Genomic DNA, 23,751 nt, shown 5'->3' on the forward strand with positions numbered 1-23,751 from the left:
CATGGCTGAAAATGAAAAAGACAAACAGACAAACAATAGTACACATGACACAACATAAAAAAACTAAAGAATAAACAACACGAACCCCACCAAAAGCAAGGGGTGATCTCAGGTGCCCCGTCGTGCTGATTAAGTGATTACACATCCGGTAAATAGTCTAATTCGCTAGGTTCACATTCACGAAAGGGAAGGGGATTGTAGTAACGACGTAAGGAACATATCCGATATCATTTGTGAAACGGTTATTCCATAACGGTCAACCAATTTAAGTGATAAGTGATTCTTATAAAATGTAAATCATAAATAGATTTCAATATCAATACAAATCAATCAAAATAAATTGACCTCAGGGCTTTCGGTACGTATTTCAAAGCAAATGAATTCTTTCAGTTCAAACAAGAAAAATCTTCAGTAGATCTTCTATAAAAATGTGTTTTTGTATAAAATGTATATTGAAACTCTTTTGACCTTTGACTGCACTACATTTATATTAAAAACCCGGATGCAGCACGGATGTGTTTTAAGGACATATTAAGTTAATTCAAACGTAGCTAAAGTCGTAGGACGTTGACTAGGAACTTCCGTAATATAAATTGTTAATTCGTTTAATCAAAATTTACTTTGAATTAATTCTTGATATTAGAAACAGCGCGATGAAATTAATAATTGTATTCCAAATATTTTTTTTTCTAATTCAAGGACAACACGTTAAACGATTCACCAGATCGACAGACAAAACAAATGTTAATGTAAGTATATGTTATATTTGAATAGACCTTCTGTCATTGGTGTAGAAAAAGAGGTTTTAGAGGTTCTACCTTGAACAAAAAAGAGGAGAGGGGTCAAGTTTAATTTGTTGTCTCTTATTTGATGTTTTAATTAATAGATACGAAACACTCCCTACTGATATACGTATGCTGTAGTGATTCGTGTATCAAAGTTAGCATATAAAAATTGATAATGCTAAAGTATTTAATTAAAATCCAAAAGATTTTAAATTTCACGAAAAAAGACATATCATTATGTTGCCAATTTAATTTTCTACTTAAATTATTTTCATGTGTACATGTATATTTCGGTGTTTAGTATGACATCCATTAACACTGAACTAGTATATATTTTTGTTTAGAGGCCAGCTGAAGCACGCCTATAAGTGTGGGAGTTTCTCGCTGCATTGAAGAGCCCTTGGGGGACTTCGGCTGTTGTCTGATCTTTGGTCGGGTTCTTTCACACATTCCCGATTTCCTTTCTCAATTTTATTAAACATCGTCGACTCATGTCACATTTTCAACATCATTAGCATAAGCTTCAAAATTTGAAACTGACAATTTCCAGACTCAGAAACTGTCACGGCAAGACAAGCAACACACAGCCGTATGCTGTTAACAACATACAAATATCTGCGCGAAACTTGGGTTAAAATACGGTATACATGTACATGAATTTAAATAGTTTGTTGTTGTTGCTCTGTTTCTCCACTGTCACAAGATAGGGGAAGGGTTAGGCGCCAACAAACTAGTTAAACACCGCCACATTCTGTATGTGTCTGTCCGAAGTCAGGAGCCTGTAACTCAGTGGTTGCCGTTTGTTGATGTGTAACATACATTGTATTTGTTTTTGTTCATTGTTTTGTAAATAAATAATGCCGTTGGTTTCCTGGTGTAAATAATTTTACATTTTGCATTACGGAGCATTTGACGACCTATTCCTTTATCATACATGTAACTTTGGTCTCTGGTCTGTCTTATTGGAAATCGTTTCATATATGCTTTTTTTTTTATTTCTCACACTGATAGGATGTTAATTTCAAGAATCGTGGTCTTGGTGGGGTTTTAATCATATAAATACACATTAGAGATATTGAGTCAAATCTATAAAAATGGACGAAAAAGAGGAAAATAATAGGGGAGGGGGGGATATAAAAAAAATATGTTTAAAAAAAAGAACGGAGAACCATAGCCAAAAAATAAAAAGAAATTTTGAAAACATGTATCTATAAAAGATAAAGAATTATATTTGGAAATGAAGAACCCCCAATCGACACCCTCAAAATAAAAATCAACGTTGTATGTTTCTACGTAAATATTAATGTAAAGAAAGATTTTGAGAATTGTTGAAGAAATATATTCTAGTATAGAAAAACCAAATATTTAGAAATATAGCAAAATTTACAATGTTTTTTATTTTTGGTAATGCAAATGCAAAATGTAATAATGTAATAATAAATGTAATGCATTGTAAATTCCTACAGCAATTTTGTATGCACAATTCTCGAAATCGCCATAATTAATTTCGACAGATTGTCCGATTGTAGAACAATCGCAATAAGGAATGCATGTTATTTTGATTTTGAATTTTCGATATAAAAAAAACAGTTAAAAATAAGAAGGCGTAATCACAATATCAAAATAGAAATTAAAATCAAAAAGGCGGTAGTAATTAACACCATATAAGTGACAATATGAAATAATTTAATCTCAAACGGAAGAAATGGTTATTAAATTTCTGTCATAACTAAACATCCTTCTTATGTTTACGTCAATATATAAAGATCTATTTAAAAATATAATCTTCTGCATCTTCAAATGCAATCGTTTTTGGTCTTATCCGCTGTAAAGTAAACACAAATCAATTAATCATTTAGTCATAATACATGTACACAAACACATGTTATAACTTATGCTTTTCAGGCGTTCTTTATTGTGACCTTGTTTATAGCCTATACTAATAATACAATATATTAATATTAATGTTAATAATTTTTAAACTTATACACTGTAATCACAGAAAGAATGATAAACAAGAATGTGTCCATAGTACACGGATGCCCCATCTGCACAATCATTGTCTATGTTCAGTGGACCATAAAAACTGGGTGAAAACTCTAATTTTTTGGCATTGGAATTCAAAAGATCATATATCATCATGCACTGATCAGTTTCAAGTTGATTGATTTCAACTTCATTATTTTATGTAAAACGCTGACACACACGTTCTATCGGAGGTCATCGTATTGAGTTTATATTGTCCAAGAACATTGGCAGTTAATTAAAAGGACAACAACGCCTTTCCTCTTTTCGCCTCCTTTCTCAACGTCTTACAATGTACAAGTACCTGTTCCCCCCAGTTTCTTAAATGTCATTTTCTATCAACGTAAATTGTCCAAAGAAGTTGTTTTAATGTGTAAACAACAGATGACATCTCTGGTGGTAACCGTTGTTGTTCATATAATACTTTACAATCATGATGTTTTGTTTTTTTCCTCATTTCAGGACTTTTTACAAAAATTTGGATATATGCCAAGGTTGCGATCTTTAAAAACTTCAAACACATCAGACGAATCAACAAGCAATGCATTAAGGTAGGATATCCTTCATAGCAAAAACCCAAATGAAAAAAATAAAACGCATTGCCAATTCATAGAAAACATCTCAATGCATTTACTTTATTAAATAGATGTAAAAAGTAATAACACAAAAATACTGAACTCCGAGGAAAATTCAAAAAGGAAAGTCCAAAATCAAAAGGCAAAAATCAAATGTCCAAACACATCAAACGAATGGATAACAACTGTCATATTCCTGACTTGGTACAGGCATTTTCTAATGTACAAAATGGTGGATTGAACCTGGTTATATAGCTAGCTAAACCTCTCCCTTGTATGACAGTCGTATCAAATTTCATTACATTTTCAACGATGCATGAACAAAACAAACAGTGTCCATTAACACTCGACAGTACTAGAATATGATGGATCTTATCAATATATGACTCAGGGTCTGGCAAGTAATGTCAACCAGCTTCATACATGTATATGACTAAGGGTTGGGCAAACAATGTCAGCTAGTTGAATATATGACACGCGATCGGGTAAACAATGTATCTTCCAACTATGGCACATGACGGGGTATGCAGTTTATGCTTAATTCATGATAGCACAATTGTGCAAATGCATATATTACACCAAGACAGTCGGACAAACATTCAACAACCAAATCATAATGTAAACCGTAAACCGTCGAAAACATTTATGTTAAAGCTTAGATTTAACATTACCAGAACTAGACAATCTTTTTTTAAGAAGATTGAACATGGTCGGAATCATCATTTCTGTGGTTTCAAAGAAATAAAATTCAAATAAAGTTCATTAGGTCTCTAGAGGTATCAATACTAAGATATTTAACGAATTCAAACTTGTATAGGTTATGGTGTTTAAATGGTTGCTATAGCACTAGTGTCAATTGTAATACAATGTGCTTGGAAAATTATCTCATATCATGCAAGAATTTGCAGATTAATGTATACCAACATGAGTTAAGATATTACGACCTTTTCAATAAAATCAAAATTAAAGAATGTGGCTTCCTTTGAGTATCTTTCTTTTTTTAAATGTATTTTTAAATCAACAGAACTTTTCAAGAATATAATCATTTGCCAGTAACCGGTGAATTAGACGACAAAACGGTGAAACTCATGAACACTCCAAGATGTGGAATGCAAGATAAACCTACACCACACGGAATGCCTCTGGCTTTTTCAGGTATAAACATATATTCTGTATTGCAAAATAACACCTATAAGGGTCAGGCAATAATGTGATTTACAGTAACTTTCCTGCTTCAAAATAAGATTGAAAATGGAAATTGGGATGTGTAAAGAATCAGCAACCCGATCAAAGAGCAGACCGCAGCTGAAGGCTACCAATGTGTCTTCAATGCAGCGAAAAACATCCGCGCCCGAAGGCGTGCTTCAGCTGACCTCTAAAAAAATGTATATTAGTTCAGTGATAATGAACGTCATACTAAACTCCAAATTAAACCCAAGAAACTAAAATTAAAAATCATACAATTTTAACAGAGGCCAGAAGCTCCGGTCTTAGGACAGGCGCAAAAATGCTGCGGGGTTTAACATGTTTAATGATTAATCATACCTAACTTTCGGGTCGTTCTTGTGTTTTCCTGTATTGTCGCGATAACTGTAAATTAGTCTAATCGATATGTAAGTTATGGTTTTTTTTGGTTTGTTTTTTAACTTATTATAATTTTGGATGATACTAATACACTATCATGATTTTTTAAATTTCTTTTTAAAAGGTGTAATTTTATTTTTGATACTATTTTTTAATTGATAATGTTTTGTGCCTTCTTTCAGTTTTATATAATAATACGTGTGTATTGGTATCCTTAGTCGTATGTATACTACTTAAGGTTGGGCAACTCAGTTTCTGACTGAAAATAAAATAAAACAAAATGTCGGTTTATCGTTCAATTTTGTGTTTTCTTAACCTTCAAATCTTATTTTAATCAAAAGTATTGTATTGAGGTTACCATGGTTACACTTTCGCACAGCTTCACTGTTCGCAAACTTTAAAGGAAGGGTCAACATTGAAAGTCTCAGTTGTACAACGAATTCTGCACATGGTCTTGTTACAAATGCACAAAATTGAATCTGATTCACTGTTTCAGAATCGAATGCGTTCTAGGTAATATTTTCAAAACTGCACCAAAACGTTGGGATTTGTTTAAAAACTTGCTAAACAATCGAAACTTAACCAACGCCACTTATTTTCATTTTGGTGTACGAAAAATGAGATTAACAATAGTCCTTTAGAATATGAAAGCCGAATTGATATAAACAGCAAATAGCCAATATTTTATATATTTATTTCTCTAATTCTATGGAAATTTATCCCTTTCCGAACCCATTGTATAAAAAAATTTAATCAACGTGTGGTTGCTGGTGATCTCAAAAGACCATTGGATGATTTTAAGGGTCATGACCTTTTTAGCTAACTGGATGAATCAAAATTTGATAACAGGTGTTAATAAAATTGACAACTTCGTGCAATGTGAAGGGGATTTTTGACTTAACAAAAAAAGAAAATGTCTTTTTAATCATTAGAGAAACAGATTCTTACATATTTACTCGTGGATTATCGGATTTATCCAATCTCGATAGTTAAATTATAAATTTTAAAGTCCTTGCCGAGGCGGCTCGGACTTTAAAATTGATAATCTAACTATCTCGATTGGATAAATCCGATAATCCACTGGTATCAATGTAAGAATCTATATATATTTCTTTTTTATTCAAACATATATTGCTTGTTGTTAACAATTTACTTCACTAGTCCAGCATTCTAGTAAATGGTATCTCTATTTTGACAAAAAAATCCAGGATTTCTCTCTGTTTAATAATAATACATTCAACCGTAAAAACAAATATATATATATATAGTTTCTCTTAATCGTCAAAATTTGAACCCGCCCCCGTCTCACTCATTATCAATAGAAGTATTGTAAAATTGTTTTGTTTAGTATTATATATGTAAAATAAATAACACTCCTATTGCTCAGAGCGGTTGTCACTGTGCAACACAGTTAATAACACCATATAGGAAAAACATAGAACTGCTTTTGTCATAAGACACTGTCAAACATCCAAACATACTATCCACACTCATATGTGTCCACACTTGTATATGTATCAAAATATTATTTACAGCTGGCAACGGTGATTGGGGTAAAAAAGTCCTGACGTATAAGATTTCAAAAGGCAGTACAAAAGTGACTGCAGTAATTATAAGGTAAGTAACGTAATGTATTGAAAATATTGTCAAAGAGGGACGAAAGAAACCAGAGAGACGGTCAAACTCATAGATAGAAAAGAAACCGACAACGCCATGGCTAAATATAAAAAAGGCAAACAAACAAACAATAGCACAGAGGACACAACACAGAAAACCAAAGACTTATATTGTTGGTTTGAATAATAAAAAAAAAAAATCCGCACTCCCAATTTAGAAATTACTCGAGTTATTCAGTATGCACCACACGTAAGATGTTATTTCTTAATAGACGGGAAAATATTACAGCCATTCCTTTTACTTGCATTAGGGATTAACACAAAGCTAGTCACATGCGAACATTTGTTTTCACAGACAATATTCGTATTAAAGGCGGGGTTCGTTGAGCACTAGTACATTTTAAATATTGTTTTAATCAAGAATTTTAATATCTACTTTTCAACGTATAGTTTTTGTCTTAAAACCTAATAAAGCCGTCAAACTGAATTTTAGACCCCCTTAACATCGAGTTGTCAATATTTTTAGACAGACCTGGTAGCTTATTAGTAATTTTGATTTTATGTTTCACAATAGTAGTATACTACACTCTACAAATCTTCTTGAGAAAGAGCATGTGCGATAGTTTAAATCTAAAAGATTTTTCATTTTATTTTTTAAGCAAGTACCGGCTATCATCGCTGATAAATCTTTTATAATATGATTAAAATATTATCTATAAGATAGATTTTTCGTTTTTGAATATAAGAGAAAAACAGGAGGCTCGATCATTATTTTAGATATTTCAGTTTAAGTTATTTTGCTTCGTCTTGGCTAGGAACCTCTATGTTAGATGTCCAGTAATGGATTTTTTGCGAGGTCTTCTTACAAGTCCTATTTCTTCTTATAGGGAAAATATAGCAAAGTCTGTAGCAGTATGGACAAGCGTAGCAGATATAACAATAACTGAGGTTACAGGAGCCGCTTCTGCTGACATAGATATACGGTTTGAATTTGGTGCCCATGGAGACGGATTTCCATTTGATGGCCCAGGCATGTATTTATTTTTTAGGGGCTAGCAAGGGTCCATCTCCGAGTGAGAGCTGCATCGAAGACCCATGATCTGTTGACTTTGACTGTTATCTGCTCAGTGGTCGAGTTATTTGTTTTCTCTTTGAAATATTATTTCACTTTTAAACCGGATTTCCGAAACATGCATTTTGGACGTGACGACGGCTGCCAAACATTGTTTGTATAAAAACTAGAAATATCTTTGACGACTTTTTTTTCTCTTCCAAATAAGATACATGACTTGTATTTTTCCCCGTCTCTTAATGAAAGTCATGTACAATTTTCACGGTTTTAATTGATATTTTGTTGAGTTATAGACATGAAATTTGTTAGAGAAAAAAATGTTACTTAGGGTGTTGTGGGTGTATAATGACTTGAAATGGATTGACGATTGATTTAGATTATGTAATTTCCTGGTTCTAAATGAAGCCAATTTAGATTTTCTCGGCTTTAATTTTTATTTTTGAAGAACTTTAAGTAGCGTTAAATGTAGTCCGAAATTACTCTGACGTCCGACGGCTGTTTTGCCAGACAAGCTGGGCCATGGGACGTCAGAGTTCGTCCCATATAAAAAAGTGGATGTTTCCCCACCAGAAATAGATGCGCTGCTTCGTCGCTTCTGGAGCCGCCTTGGAATTATATAAATCGGGCTTCAATCTCTACATTTTTCTTTTATCTCTTCATTTATGTAAGTTTCACCTACCTGCCAGACCTTTATTTTTCTATATTTTTAACATTTTTCACAGAGACCCATGATTTCTGCATTTTTGACGATGTAAGGCGTCAAAGAAAAGAAAAATATATAATAGGTTAAAAGTATAAAAAGGGCACTCCATACATGTACATTGGTCTTCTTAAATTGGGCATATCAAGTTATTAAAAAAACAAATCGAAAAAACGATAAAGGCGATATATTAAATATCAGATTATTACATGGGATTTTTCATATCGCATGTATTATCAGCCCTAGGTTCAATATCAGCCCAAGTGCCGCATGTTATGATCTATTAATCATTTGCTTCAACAATGTAGAAGAATCACAGACTCATATATTGATCCCTTTACAGTGGTTTCAAAATAGAAGTTCGTGCAATAAAGTTACGGAAAGACATGTGATAACAATCGAAGCATGTGATCATATCAAATTATCATATACTTAGACTTAATAACATATGATTTTTACTGTAAGATAATAGCATTAAACTTTTTTGAAAATTCCATATTTTTCGAATTGGTGCTTAGCGGGCTGATATGAAAAAATTATCACATGCTTCAAGTGTTATCACATGCATTTCCTTAACCTTTTTCGCATGGCATTCCGGTTATATTCGACAAATTCCGGAAAATACATCTAAATGCTACGTTTTAACTGAAAAAAACAGTACAAAATAGTGTACAAAACAATTATTTAGATACTGGAAAGAATATTTAGTAAAATAATTATAAAAAAACAACAACAATCAAATTATCAAATTAATGAATTTTTTCAAAAGATTCAAACATAATTTAGAAAGTTACTTTGAAAAAAAAGTTGACTTTTTCAAACAGTGTTAATTATGTATATTGATGAATATTTTTTTGTCGTTCCGTCCTCCTAAGTAACATTTTTTTTCTTTTCTATTGAGGCATATGATAGAAAAGATTTCATATCGAATGTACTAAATTTGGGGTCCGACGTGCGTCAACTTTTCACTCTTTGAACTTCTATTTGGGAACCATGCACGTAAAAGGATCAGTATATGAAACTGTAATTTTCTCCATTGTTGAAGCATATGATAAAAAGATCATAACATGTCATTTTTCACATCGCATGTTTTATCATCCCTCGGTTAATATCAGCCCTCGAGCCGAGCGATACATGCGATATGAAAAATGCCATGTAATAATCTGTTATTGTAACATGGTATTTTTTATATCGCATGTATTATCAGCCCTAGGAAGTTGTACGACATTTATCGTCACACATCACATGTTTGAATACGATATCAAATACGAAAAGACTCAAGAAACCATTTGTTAATATATAACATTTATTCAGGAGGAATTGTCACACATGCTTGGTATCCACCTGATGGGAGACTCCATTTTGACGACGCTGAGGCTTGGGATGTTGGTGGAAATGGCGCAGATTTGTTCCCAATCTGCGCACATGCAATAGGGCATATTTTAGGATTGGGTCATTCCAATGTTCCAGGATCTATGATGTATCCATGGGATCCTGCTACGGGAAATCCAGCTGGCGTTCTTTCACCAGACGATCTTGCAGGAATACGAAGTTCATTCGGTACTGTTCATTTAACTGTTCATATATGTATATTCAAATGTACGTGTAATACCACTTTTCCCATATTTATATATTATATATAAATTATATACATGTATATGTATATGACGATGAATATGCATAGATATTTATTTATCGATCGACTGTTTCTTAGTACTGTGATATTTTTCTTTCGAAATTGACAATTTGCATATAAACAAAAGGTACAGAGATATCCGAATCCCGAGAAGGAGTTAATGAAAAGTTTGTAATGGTTTGTAATAAAGGAATATGCGGGAATCGGGTCAATATTTTACTTACTGCCTGTTACACACTTTGCGTTGCTAGAGATCTTCGGGATTCGGATTCATCCGCGATTTTGAATAGGGAAAATCCGGTGTAGTACTGCAGCTAAAAACTTAGTAGTCAGGGATCCTGGCTGCAGCTAGATTGGGCCGGATGCCAAGCTAAAAACTAAGTCTATTCGAACAAAAATGTACATTGGACACGTGACCGGATTGAAGTTAATCGTGCATTCTTTTGTAGTACTAAGGCATATTTAATTACTGGTTATGGATAAAAAATAAGCAATCTGTTTTTTGGTGGAAAATTCTAATTTTTGTCAGGCTTATAATTATAAATACAGTCGATTGCATTGAGTGTGTAAGTTAAGGTTATATATTTGGTTACATTGCATGCTAGATGAAATGTGAAGTCATTATTAGATTGGGTAAACTTATAAATGTCCTTCTTTAGAGTAGACTAGTCCGATAGATAACCAATCTATATATGCCAGAAGCACCAGCCTACATCGAATGAGGGAAGTATAATACCTTATAACTAATAGAGACTTGTCTTCACGATTCATCTAGCAAGCAAGCTAACCAATGCAAAGAAATAACCTTTATTCACACACTTAATGCAATCGGCTGTACGTATAATTAAAAACGTGACAAAAAATAGTATACTCCACCATAAAACAAATCGTATATTTGTCGACGTTGTGATGTTATACTTGAAGATTCGTTTAATACCGCTGTAAATGTTTGCACACGTCCTAAATCGGGAATCTGATGCACAGTAGTTGCTGTTTGTTTATGTAATTTATACGTGTTTCTCGTTTTTCCGATTAAGATTAGACTGTTGGTTTTCCCGTTTGAATGGTTTTACACTTGTAATGTTTATTTGGCCTTTATAGCTTGTTGTTCGATGTGAGCCAAGGCTCCGTGTTGAAGGCCGTACATTGACCTATAATGGTTTACATTTTTTAAATTGTTATTTAGATGGAGAGTTGTCTCATTGTCACTCATACCACATCTTCTTATCCCTATATTATCTTTATCTTCACCCTCAAGTTAATCGGCTGTTACACAAATATTGTTTTGTTTGTTTATGCAATGAATGTGTGTCTCAATTTGCTATTTGTACAAAAACAAACAGAATTTCAAACTGCAACCAAGTTACTCTGAAATTACTTGATGAAAAAATATACCACTTAAGTTTTAAGAAAATGCAGATTATAGAAATGAACCATGTACATTTACGTACATGTACATTTACATGTACATTACAAATTAACAGGCAGACAAACTCTAAAAATTAATACATGGAAATGAAATTGATCTCCGCCAAGAAATCATGATCAGATATGACACCAATCAATATCATTCGGTAATCTTCGGGAGAATCCGTTCGGAATCGGCCGAGTTGTGACGAATGCAATCAATTTCTTAAGATTAAACAAAAATATGAAAATGAGCGAATGATATATCTACATATAAGAGATATGCTGGTACCAGGTATGACAACAAAAGACCATGCTGCATTGTACACGTCCAAGCAAGGACCGAAGTGTATAGACTCGGCAATGTCGACAACCTTGCTTCGGAAATTGTCTTTACTTTAATGTGTTGATGAACCCAAATTAGATACCATGATTATATTTTGTATTTGAAACGATTATATGACAATCCAAAGAATACAGGTATTTAATGATTTTTCGGATGTGAAACATATAATTTTTGTGTTTTCATAATTATAATCAATACACTTATGTTTTGTTTGTTCTAATGAATTGTGTGTTTCTATTTTTAATTATTTTTTTATTTATACAAAATAGGAACAACTCCCGGCACAGTTACTCAAAACTTACTTGATGCAAATGATCTACAAAGTAGACCGGCGGGACTTGTTGGAAAGCCAGCTGTTTGTTATATGTCATTCCAAGCTGCAACTAAATGTAAGGACATTATATATGTAAGAACTTGCACGAGTATGTACTGCTAGTATCTAGAGGTGAGAGTGTTGATCTTGAATGCTAAATATCAAAAGTTGGTTATTTAACTAACACAAAGGTTCCTGGTTCGATTCCCGTTTGGGATGAAAATTTCAGGAACTCAATTTTCGGCTCTCTCTTGACACCATTTGCGAGTATGGTCTTAAGGAAACGATGATAGTCCGTCGGAAGGGGACGATAAATGGCTGACCCGTGTTAAGAGAGAGCAATATCTCTTGCACGTTAAAGACACCCTTGTAGATTTCGAAAAAGAGTAGGCTAATGCCGCTACAAGGCAGCACTCGCACCCGCAAAGTGGAAAGGGATTAATATAAGTTGCAAAACTTGTTTCCCAATCCACTCTAAATATATATGTTTAAACTAAAAGTTGGCTATTTCTTGATTTCTCTGTAGTGAATCAAAAGGAAATACATATTCCATAGCCGAAAACAAACCCAAAAGACAACATAACAAAATGCAATATTGAAACAGAGAAAACATGTGAAAGAGTTGAGAAAATTTTAATTAATTGTCTCGTTTCTCACATAGCAAGATTATTTAGAATATCATATGTGACTATTTCTCTAATTCTACGTCAATTTATCCCTTTCTGCACCCATTGTATACAAAAATTTAATCAACGTGTGGTTCGTTTGATCTCAGTACTTCATTGGTTAAAATCCGATTGTGACGTTGAATTTTCTTGCTTTCCTCTGAATTTCTTATTGTGACGGCATAAAAAAAACCATGCCTGATAACGTCACATAGAAAGAACACACATCTTTTTGCTGATCAGTCGCAAAGAAGGAATAAGTTTGTCTGCGTATTGTTTGAAAATCATTAGAGAAACAGATTCTACCACCAAATCTCGTGTAATACGATATTTATCCACTCTCAACAGTTAAATTAAACATATCAAGACCATATGACCATATTTTAAATTCCAGCTGTGTTAGAATCAGTTTTTGCAAATATTTAATTTACATAAAATGAAAATTAAATACATTATTGGGATTGCAAGAACTCTGTATTTTTGGGGGTGAATCATAACCTTGGACTCGAAGACTTATAGTTCACCAGCAGTAATTACACAGTACGAAGGTTGTATCAAATAACAAAAATGTATCTGAAATAAAGAGGTGGTTCGTATCAATATACGATTAGGAGTCGAAAAATCTTTTAACATGAAAATTTGTAGTAAAGTAAAAATTTAATTTATTCTGCAATCAGCCAACTGGTTTTTGTTTGTGATGACAATCAATTTTGTGGTCTTCGCATGCTGCGACAGAGTCAACTACTAGTATTTGGTTTTAAACTCTAAAAACGTTTTAAGTGTAGGGTGTAAATTACAAGATAAAAACAATATATGTACACTATCGGATATATCAAATGTATGTGTACTCGCAATAGAAAAGCTCGGCGAGCCTCGCTTTTCATCCTGTTTTAAACGCTTATACATTTGATATATTTCCTACAATGTACATACTTATATTATTTAAACACATAAAACATATATTAGGAAGCTACCATTTGATTTTAATGGGGGGGGGGGGAGGGGGCTAGGATGAAATTTGAAAAAAAATAGGCAGGACAGAAGTTTTGAGTAAGAAAAAAGGCAGGATGAGACACTTGCCAAAAAAAAAAAGTCAGGATGACAATTAATGTAAAAAAAGTCAGGATAAACTAAAAAAAAAAAAAGCAGGACGAAATAGAGTTTAAAATAAAAAAACAGGACAGAGATTACAATTAAAAAAAAATGCAGGACAACATTTTTCATTATACCCCCCCCCCCTCATAAAAATCAAATGGAAGCTCCCTTACACACAACAGTTTAATATATTGTTAGTATAATTTATCTTACAGCCCCAGCAATGGATATGACAATAGCTTTTGTAGAGGATGTATATGTATTGGTTATTGATGACGATGTTGGCTTACGAAGAATTACAAGAACAGAATCGATATTTTCCGGGATCTTCTATAATCCTGATGCTGCTTTCACTAACCCCAAAACTTCATACACATATTTCATAAAAGGTAAACTTCATACACGCATGGCGTTATATGTCAATTATTTACTGCTTCGGACGCATACAACTTCAATTAGCAAATGTGTTGTTTTCAATGTTTTACTGGTTGAGTTTCTAAATTATTTATTATTCAATGGCAAACAAAAAAATCCGGAAAAAACCAAATCGAGCAATTATACATCATGTGCAGGTATAATCTTTAATTTAAAGTTGGTTGTTGAAGATGAATGTTGAGACTTTAATTAGGACTGTTATTCATATGATTTTGTTTTTGTTTGAAGAGCAAACATCTTGCAATTATAGGTTACCGCGGGGAATCTCTACGAGTTGTCACAATGTCGTTTTTTATAGGTTACCGCGGGGAATCTCTACGAGTTGTCACAATGTCGTTTTTTTATATAGGTTACGGCGGGGAATCTCTACGAGTTGTCACAATGTCGTTTTTTATAGGTTACCGCGGGGAATCTCTACGAGTTGTCACAATGTCGTTTTTTTATATAGGTTACGGCGGGGAATCTCTACGAGTTGTCACAATGTCGTTTTTTATAGGTTTCCGCGGGGAATCTCTACGAGTTGTCACAATGTCGTTTTTAAATCTACAGAGAACGTGTCATCTCCTGAACACATCCAGATTCCTATTGAATGTGGCTGCTAATTCAAACATCACTCATAATCAAACGAAAACGTGTTTGGGAGGGGTTTTGTGCCAATCAGTCAACCAAGTTAACATTATAAATCTTAATGATATTCGTTAAATATGTCATATGGCATAATGTTAAAATAAAAACAATATATATCAGTTAATGTTGTTTATGTAAAAATAAGGAGATGTTGAGTGATTTCCGAGAGGAGATAGCTATAAATGATTGTGTCAACAGTTTTGATCATTTGTGACAGAAACAAACACTTTAATTCTGTATGTTGCTTGTTTGTTTGTTTGATTGTTGGTTGGTTGGTTGGTTCGTTTGTTTTGTTTTGTTTTTGTTTTAGCTTTTTGTATTAGCTTTTTCTATCTTGGTTTGTTTTTCAATTGTTTTTGGGCTGGTATCAGATTATAAATCGAATGACATCTGCGACCAAAATAAATCAGTTTGTATCTGTAAGTCAATATATTATCTTTACTTCCGGTCGGTAGCTAATCAAGTTAACTTTCATACTTCCGTCTCACTGCTCTTCAAGTACACATACACAATTGAAATATTCCACTACGAACGTTTGGGAAAGTTGAACGAATTGAAAATTACCCTGTTACAATGTACGAGTTGAATTTAAGGATTTTTTTTATTATCTGGACTTTTAGAAATTAGAATTATTTGAAAATAACCGTGGTTTAAGGTGGTACCTTACACTACAGGGAGACAACTCTGTAATATTAGCCAAACGTTTTAATTACGTTGCATTGTGAAGGCAAGGTAAAGATTCTCAATGATCAAAATTAGTGTTTGTGAAACTGCTATATAACCAGTGTAATTTTTTTGATAAAACGCTTGGATCAAATTTTTTAATTTTTAAAAAAAATTTGTAAAAGGTTCAAAGTAAATACTTTTATATCAAAAAATTTTGAAAATTAAACGAGCCAAATTAATTTTAGGGAGAGTGTTGGGTACCACCTTAAGTTGAGTTTGAATGACGTTCGTTTTTCTTTTGTCCAGGAAAGTATGTCTATGAATTTGATTATAATCTGGATCCTGTTTCGAGAAATATGATAACAGACGATTTCCCAGAGGATCCACATGCTTCGTTTGCGAGAAGTGAAAATGAAATATATATTTTTGGTGTAAGTAATTTTATATAATTCGGATAGATTAAGATGCATAGAAATATTGTTCGCGTTGTTAAATATATGTCGTAAGAATACCCGCTTATTCAAGTTTTTAGAACAGTGAAGATACAAAGGTATCATGGCTCTATATATAATATATATTTGCGATATCAATTTTGATTAAATCAAGACGAGCTTGAATGTTAATTGATATATAATTGCTTGCTGTTGGTTCAACGTTCAGTGGCACATATTAGTTGCGACGATGAACAGTTTTTATAACTGTATTTCAAAGTTTAGCTATTTTTTCTCGTATAATTCATTTTGAGCACCCTCTTATACATTTGACTTTTGACTTTTTTTTCTCTATTATATTTTTTGACATTCATTTTTCTGTGGATTTGGCTCATCAATTCTGTTTACCCCATCCAGACCCTCTTAATTCATATTTCTGTCTATAACATCCCAGCCTGTATTTCATAAGATTCAGGCAAAAACGGTAGAAGTGTGCGATGCACTAAGCCTGACGATTATTGAAATATTTTTATTGATAACAGATTCAAATAAGAATATTTGGTATGTTGTCAATGAGGGCAACTACATGTAACTATCTAATAGAAACACAATGACGTGGATTGGAGCAAGAGTATATATGTCAGAATCACTGTAAAGCCTTTCACAATGATAAAAAAAAACAATACAGTAAAGTCAGCTTAAAAGTTTTCTACATGGTAAAACAATTATTATACAAACGGGAAATAAATCTCACAGTCAGTAACAAATAACTAACAATACGTACATGTACAAATGTAGTTGATTATATAACATGATCACAAGCGAATGGATCTGAACAGATTTCATATCTTTTAAATTTATTGAATTGAGAATAGTAATACCACACGATTTATTGGTTCTAGTCTATTTTCGGTTAAAATTGAAAGAAATGAATTTAAGTAACATTCTGCTATGTTTCGAGACTCCAACTGTAAACATTTATCTTGCGTTTTATATATTGGTCACACTGGGCATGTTCAAAACAAGACTTGCATATTTTATGCTAAAGTTATGGAAAATTAATGTATTCATTCCATTAAACGTTACAAGCATAAGAATCTGTAGAATTTTGATTTTAAATTCATAATCAAAATTCTACAAACTTAAGTTAGCGGTTTCACTATTCTAATGAGTTATGTCTAGTAAAATTTGAAACCGTAGAAAACCATGAAAAAATGTTGATGACGTCACGGTCACATAACTAAATTATGTCTATGGGCTCATAACAAAATAACGTCCGCCGATCAGAAGACGCGTTACATCCAAAATTAAATTATATATATATAACGTTGATAAATAACAGTAGAAGCAATATTGTTTTTGAAAGTTTTGACTATGAAAGATATGAAACTTCACTATGGGACTTTAAGTGTATTAACCAAATTGAAAATAAAATCTTTTCAAAATTCAACTTATATAGTACGGTACACGAATTTCATTTCCCGCTGCGGAACATTCTCACGCTGGTGCGATATATATATGGGTATACAGATTTAACTTTTTATTTTACTTTTCTTTATATTGTTATGGTTATTATAGGCAACTAAAGTATGGAAGTTTGACTTACAAACAAAAAGCGTTGTCCCCGGATCAGAGGCTCTTATCAAGGACGCGTTCAGAGGGGTACCAGACGACATTGACGCAGCAATTTACGATAAACCTAACACAGTATATTTCTTTAAAGAACTAAGGTGAGTTACACGTGTTCCTGAAGACAGTGTTTAATGCAGTGGTGGATCCAGGGGTTGTGTGCCGGGGGTTGGAACCCACCTTTTTTGGACGATCAAAGCATTTAAATTGTGACATATGATTGGAACCTCCTTCCCCTTTGTACTGGGTTAGGACCCTCTTTTTAAAATGGATGTTATGGAAGAGGTTAAATACATTAAAGATAGCAATGGAAAACTTCCACATAAAAAAGTTGCACTGACTGAAAAAATGCTGCCTAATTGAATTAATATAATAAAAGTATCCATTATGGTATATAGCTATAGGAAGTTGACATAAAAAAAAGAGGTTGAAAATGCATCATGCACACAGTACATCATGAACAGCTTACTATGAAAACAGATATCCTATATACATGTTAATACATGTACATCATAAAAGGACTACAACAAAAACTCTCATTAGATAATGATTCTACTTACAGTGATTCAAGATTTCAAGTGGAAGGACACGGGATTTTTTTGCTTTTCGTTTTTGTTTTACAGCCAATTTTAATGAGTATGACTGTAGCTATTATAATAGGTAATATTTTTGGTTAACATGCTTGCTAACTGGACCGTGAAGTCATTGCTAGGTAAAGTATACTGTCCTTCTTTCGAAAGAGCCTTGTCCTACATACACACTGGGGTAAAGCTGATGACCGTAACTGCATTTACGGTCATCCCAAGATGTCGGACGAAAAATTAGGTCAGTATTTTTATCGTCTGTTAAGGTGTTTCTACATCATTTTCTTTACAAATCATACATTGGTACGATGTAAATTTATAAAAGATTCACACAGAAGTCACAAATCTCTACCGAGGAATATGTATAAAACGGAAAATTGGATTTGAAAAATTCCTTAAGATGACCGTAAATCATCTTTAAAATATTTTCAAGATGATCGTAACATATAATAAGGATGACCGTGATTGGTAAAATGATGACCGTAATTTCGAAAGGATGACCGTAATTTATAAAGGATGACCGTACCTTTCATAGTATAACCGTCATTTCTAAGAAATATCCGTATTTGTATTACCTTTGTTGTATCAAATAATCAATCGTGTTGGTGTAAGACGTATTTATAAGACAACATTAATTTAGTTTAAACAGTATTTATTCAGATCATTCATCATGATACGATATTATACCAAGGAAATAATATCCAGGATTCAGAGACAAGCAATTTGCTTTTACAAATCTGTCTCCTTTACAAAAATAATACACTTATTGAACAATACTTAAATATAAATACTGGCATGCTCTGTAACAAATATATGAATATGAAAAAGGTGAAAGAAGGAGAAGAAAAAATGTAATGATCAGTAAATTAAAAAAACAACAACATGGATTGTTGTAATGAATACAGCGTGAAATGCTTTGGTTCCTATTGAGTGATGAAGCACTAACATCAAGGGTTAAAACGTTTACTTTTAATAATATATTTCTGCACCAAACTAAATATATAAATATTTTGCTCATCTGAGAGTACCGTTGATCCAAAAAGCAAAGTTTTTGTGTTAACTTGGACAGGAAGAACTGAAACAGAATACAATAGTTCTTGTCTTAAATTAGTATATATAGGACAAGATAACAGGAAGTGAGAATTTGTTTCTACATCACCACAACGACAATTTGGAGAGTCTACTAAGTTAAAAAGGAAAAGGTGATGTCCTATATAATAATACGCTGGGATCTTACTATTTTGGGTACTAATTTGTTTTTTAAATAATGATAAAGATTCACGTTTTCTTATGTTTAAGTTAAGAGTGTTCCATAGTTTTGTTGTTGCAGGGATGAAATATTCAGAATATAAACGGGTCCGTGTGTTGACTTGTGAAATATTATTTCTCTGTCTTGTATTATGATCATGCCTACTGCCTACTGAATCAGGCAATAAGTCTCTTATTCTGTGATTGCGTCGTCTTTCAGATATGTTTTCCCATCGAGTTTCAACATATAAATTGTTTAAACTGGTAAGTTTAGTACCCCCCGTGACGATACGCGCTGCGTCAAGCTGAATACTTTCATGTTTAGCAATCCAATTCTGATTTTGAGAGTCCCAAACGACATCGGCATATTCAAGAATTGGGCAAACAAATGATATGTAAATTTTTTCAAGTCAAAATCTATCAAGAACATTTTTCATTTTTCTCATTATATTTATTGTTTTGTAAGATTTAGAAACTATATATTCAATATGGTCGTTCCAGGATCCGTTGTTAGAAAAAAAAAGACACCTAGATGTGTGTGTTTACTTACTGTTTGTAGCTCTTTGGTGTTCATATTAAATGGAGGATGAAAGGGTCTATTTAATATTTTTGAAATTATCATACTTTCAGTTTTCTGGGCATTAAAATTAACTAGGCTAAGCCATTTTTTGTTTACCAATTATAAATCTTATCTAGATCGTCACTTAAAATTTTAGCTGTTTCTGTTGGATTGTCAACCATAATATATAATGAAGTGTCATCTGCGAATAGCTTTATTTGAGCTTGAATGTCTTCTACAATATCGTCTATAAATACAATGTATCAAAAAAAGGAGAGGGCCTAGAATAGACCCTTGTGTGACGCCTGCATTTATAGGTAACCATTCGGAACTTGAACCGTTAATAACCACCCGCTGGACTCTATTTGTAAGATAATTTTCAAACCATCTCAGTAAAGAACCCGGTATGCCCGCTTGTCGAAGTTTAAATAGCAGTCCCTTATGCAAGACTCGATCAAACGTTTACTTATATCACAGAATACTACCCTGATTTCTTTACCGCCATCTAAAGCCTTCCCAAAATCATTCGAAATGTTAATTAATTGAGGTTTATGTACCCTTCTGTAGCCATTTTTGTACGAACTTTTCAAACTTCAATTGTATTAAAACTACAGATATAATGAATAATAGAAATAGACCATTTTGTACATATTCCAAGGGGAAACTTGATGCAAAGAATTATTTTTTACTGTTTCATTGCATTTAATAGAAAAAGAGGACTTTGTGGCAAATAAATCAAGTACATCAATACTTATATAACTAATGTCATCACTAATAATATGAAGTTCCTCAGGTAACACAGCACTTGAATCATCAATATTTGACTGGGAAGAAAAAAATCGATTAAATTCATTTGCCTTTTCGATTTCATCAAATATTAAGTTGTTATTAACCATTACTGGGGATACACTTGCGTCGTTTGTTTTTAATCCGGATATTTGTTTAACCGTTTTCCACCAGTTATATGTAGTAGTGGACGGGTTACTGTTCATGTTTTTTTTTTAATTAAATTGTTGTTATAATCATCCTTCCATTTTCTTATTAAACTAGTTACTTCATTTCGTATTTTCTTAATTTTTTACCACTATGATGGGTTATCATATTTTCAGCCTTTTTGTGGATTCTATTTTTTTTCCTTATCTTTTTATTTAACATCATTTGACTTGTTAGCCATGGAGGTTCATTTTTGCGAACAGTTATTATTTTATTTGGAATACATTTTTCAGCAGCTTCTATGATAGTTTTTGTTATTTCGGTTGTAAATTGTTCAACGTTATTTAAGTTAATTACGGAATCCGAATTTCTTTCAGATAACATATTACGATATCTGTCATAGTTTCCTCGATCATATAGCCAAATTTTACGCTTAAAAGTTTTTTGACGACATTTTGGAAAGTTCAAAAGACTAATTATAGGACAGTGAGAACGTATTTGGTCTCATAAAGGTGGCCCGACTCCACAGTAATTTATTATGTGAGCATCATTTGTTATAAAAAGGTCTAACAATGATGACGACGATTCAGTAAAATGAGTAGGTTCATCTATCATTTGAGTAAGACTAAATTGGCTTATCAAAGGTGTAATTTTTTAAGACAACATTATCCTGAAGGTAGACAAAAACAAGACGTGCTTAGAATACATGGTTCGTCATATGTAGCATACAACTACAAACCAAATAGTTAAAAAGAACTAACCGTCCCCCTTTTGCGACAAACTCAACTAAAAGCAATGCATACAAATATGGATATTTCTTTCAATTGACGGTCATCCTTTTAAATTTAGTCATTCTTTATAAATTACGGTCATCCTTAACAATTTACGGTCATCTTTTAACCAATTACGGTCAGCCTTGTTATGAATCGCTAATCCTGTTACGGTCATCTCGATTACGATTTACGGTCATCCTCGCGTATTTTTCAAATCCAAATTCCCGTTTTCTACACGTTCCTCGGTAGAGATTTGTGACTTCCGTGTGAATCTTTTATATATTTACATCGTATCAAAGTATGCTTTGTTAAGAAAATGATGTAGAAACACCTTAACAGACAATAAAAAAACTGACCTAATTTTTCATCCGACATCTTGGGATGACCGTGAATGCAGTTACGGTCATCAGCTTTACCCCAGTGATACAGATACAAATGTAGATTGCTTATATGTTACTTTAACTTCACGGTTCAGCTACATTTGTACATGTAGTAAGCAAGCTAACCAAAGATATAACCATTGCCTACACACGCATGGAAATCGGCTGTAATATTGATATTCTTTACCTATTAAGTAATTTATATTCCAATCATCCACAGGGTTACACATTCGCATCAGGACAATTCAACTTACAGTTGAACAATGCAGGCGATCGTAATAAACATTTATAAGTTTATAAGAGAAATTAGATTTAAAACTCTTTTCAAAAAGAAATCTTATAGAACAACTTTTGTATTTGTTTATATTGAGTCCTGGACAATTTGTTTTCCGAAAACTTGTTTGCTTCAATAAATAGAATAGTATGTTTAAGACTTTTCTATTCGCGACTAAGAGTGGACACAGATCAGTGTGGATATTAAATTAGAAAAAAAAACTGGGCCACTTTTACTGTATAGTTTGGTAAAACAAAATAACGTAGAATGCCATTATTGTATTCAAAGGTCAAAACATCAAGCTCTGTGGTATATGTTCAACATTTATATGCCCCCGAGCCACCCTAACCTTCACTCTGGATCTTCCTCAGAAATTATATTTTCTCCGCTACCATGTGTTTTATGCTGGTAACATTACCTGTCTCTATGAGATAAAAATAGAGATCATTTCTTGAAAACAGGATGTAAACTAAACAAATTAAATGTCTATGAATATTATATATCTCCTCAAAAGAGGCGTGTCTCGGAAACAGCTGTATTTACAAAGTGCAACCTATTCTGATATAAGCTTGATACGTACTAATTTGTTGTGGTGCAAATTGATGGTGAATCAAATATAAAAAAATACCGTTTTACTTGGACATGCTTACACTTTAGCTTTTAATATTTGATATGATCGAATAAAAAGGATTATTAAATTTTTTGTAGGTTTTAAATATATATGAATTTACAAACACAATATCCATTTTGAGACAATTGCCTACACCCCTGGAAAAAAAACTTTTAATAATACAATTACCCATAAAAAATTAGAATGGTACGTGCCTAACAAGCTTGCATTTGCATGATATTGAACTTGACTTGTAAGAAAACATCTACGTGATTGTATGTGAGTATTCGTACGTTATATTGTTCTATTCTAATCATTTATTTTGTTGGTTTTCAGCTACTATGTGTATGACTTGGAGACCAACCGCGTTACAGAAGGTGGACCTGAATATGATGCTCCTGCCACATTTCTCCAAGACAAATGTATATCGGATGACCAGTAGACAATATATTTCTTGATGTTCTTACATATACAAAAAACATTGAGCCCGTAGTTGTTAACATAGGGCTTTAAATGTCAGTTTGTGTAAGATTATAACGGCTGTCATATTAAAGAGTTCCACCTTTAATCCTTGTGTATTATTTGGTATACATTTTTTCTTTCTGTTTATTTCTTCCCTTATCAAATTGACTAATATAGTGTTATTTCGGAACATTTTAATGTTAAAGCTTATCACCGTTTTGATAGGAAGGTATGGGCTGAAACAAAATGTTTACCTAACTAAACTTCAAATTTTGCCCAAATACCTAATTAAACTTCATAATTGTACAAGTACTATCTCGT

The 23,751-nt window shown here is 32.7% G+C and overlaps 1 protein-coding gene across 1 annotated transcript; it reads left to right on the forward strand.

Annotated features, from left to right (window-relative positions):
* Positions 1-672: 672 nt before the first annotated feature.
* Positions 673-23,536, forward strand: LOC134699350 (matrix metalloproteinase-19-like). Its single transcript, XM_063560958.1, has 11 exons — positions 673-749; positions 3,273-3,361; positions 4,410-4,540; positions 6,499-6,586; positions 7,473-7,615; positions 9,672-9,917; positions 12,016-12,135; positions 14,035-14,208; positions 15,854-15,978; positions 17,557-17,708; positions 23,305-23,536. The coding sequence occupies exons 2-11, from the start codon at positions 3,297-3,299 to the stop codon at positions 23,408-23,410; spliced, it is 1,350 nt and encodes a 449-aa protein (XP_063417028.1). The 5' UTR covers positions 673-749; positions 3,273-3,296; the 3' UTR covers positions 23,411-23,536.
* Positions 23,537-23,751: the final 215 nt, after the last annotated feature.

Source organism: Mytilus trossulus, unplaced genomic scaffold (genome assembly GCF_036588685.1).
Source record: "Mytilus trossulus isolate FHL-02 unplaced genomic scaffold, PNRI_Mtr1.1.1.hap1 h1tg000050l__unscaffolded, whole genome shotgun sequence".
Classification (NCBI taxonomy): Eukaryota; Metazoa; Mollusca; class Bivalvia; order Mytilida; family Mytilidae; genus Mytilus; species Mytilus trossulus.

Bases quoted from the DNA above. Each gene is read 5' to 3' on its own strand.
- LOC134699350 (XM_063560958.1), top strand. From the start codon at position 3,297: ATGCCAAGGTTGCGATCTTTAAAAACTTCAAACACATCAGACGAATCA. The intron at 6,587-7,472 runs GTAAGTAACGTA...TTCTTCTTATAG, and splicing joins GTGACTGCAGTAATTATAAG to GGAAAATATAGCAAAGTCTG. The intron at 7,616-9,671 runs GCATGTATTTAT...ACATTTATTCAG, and splicing joins ATTTCCATTTGATGGCCCAG to GAGGAATTGTCACACATGCT.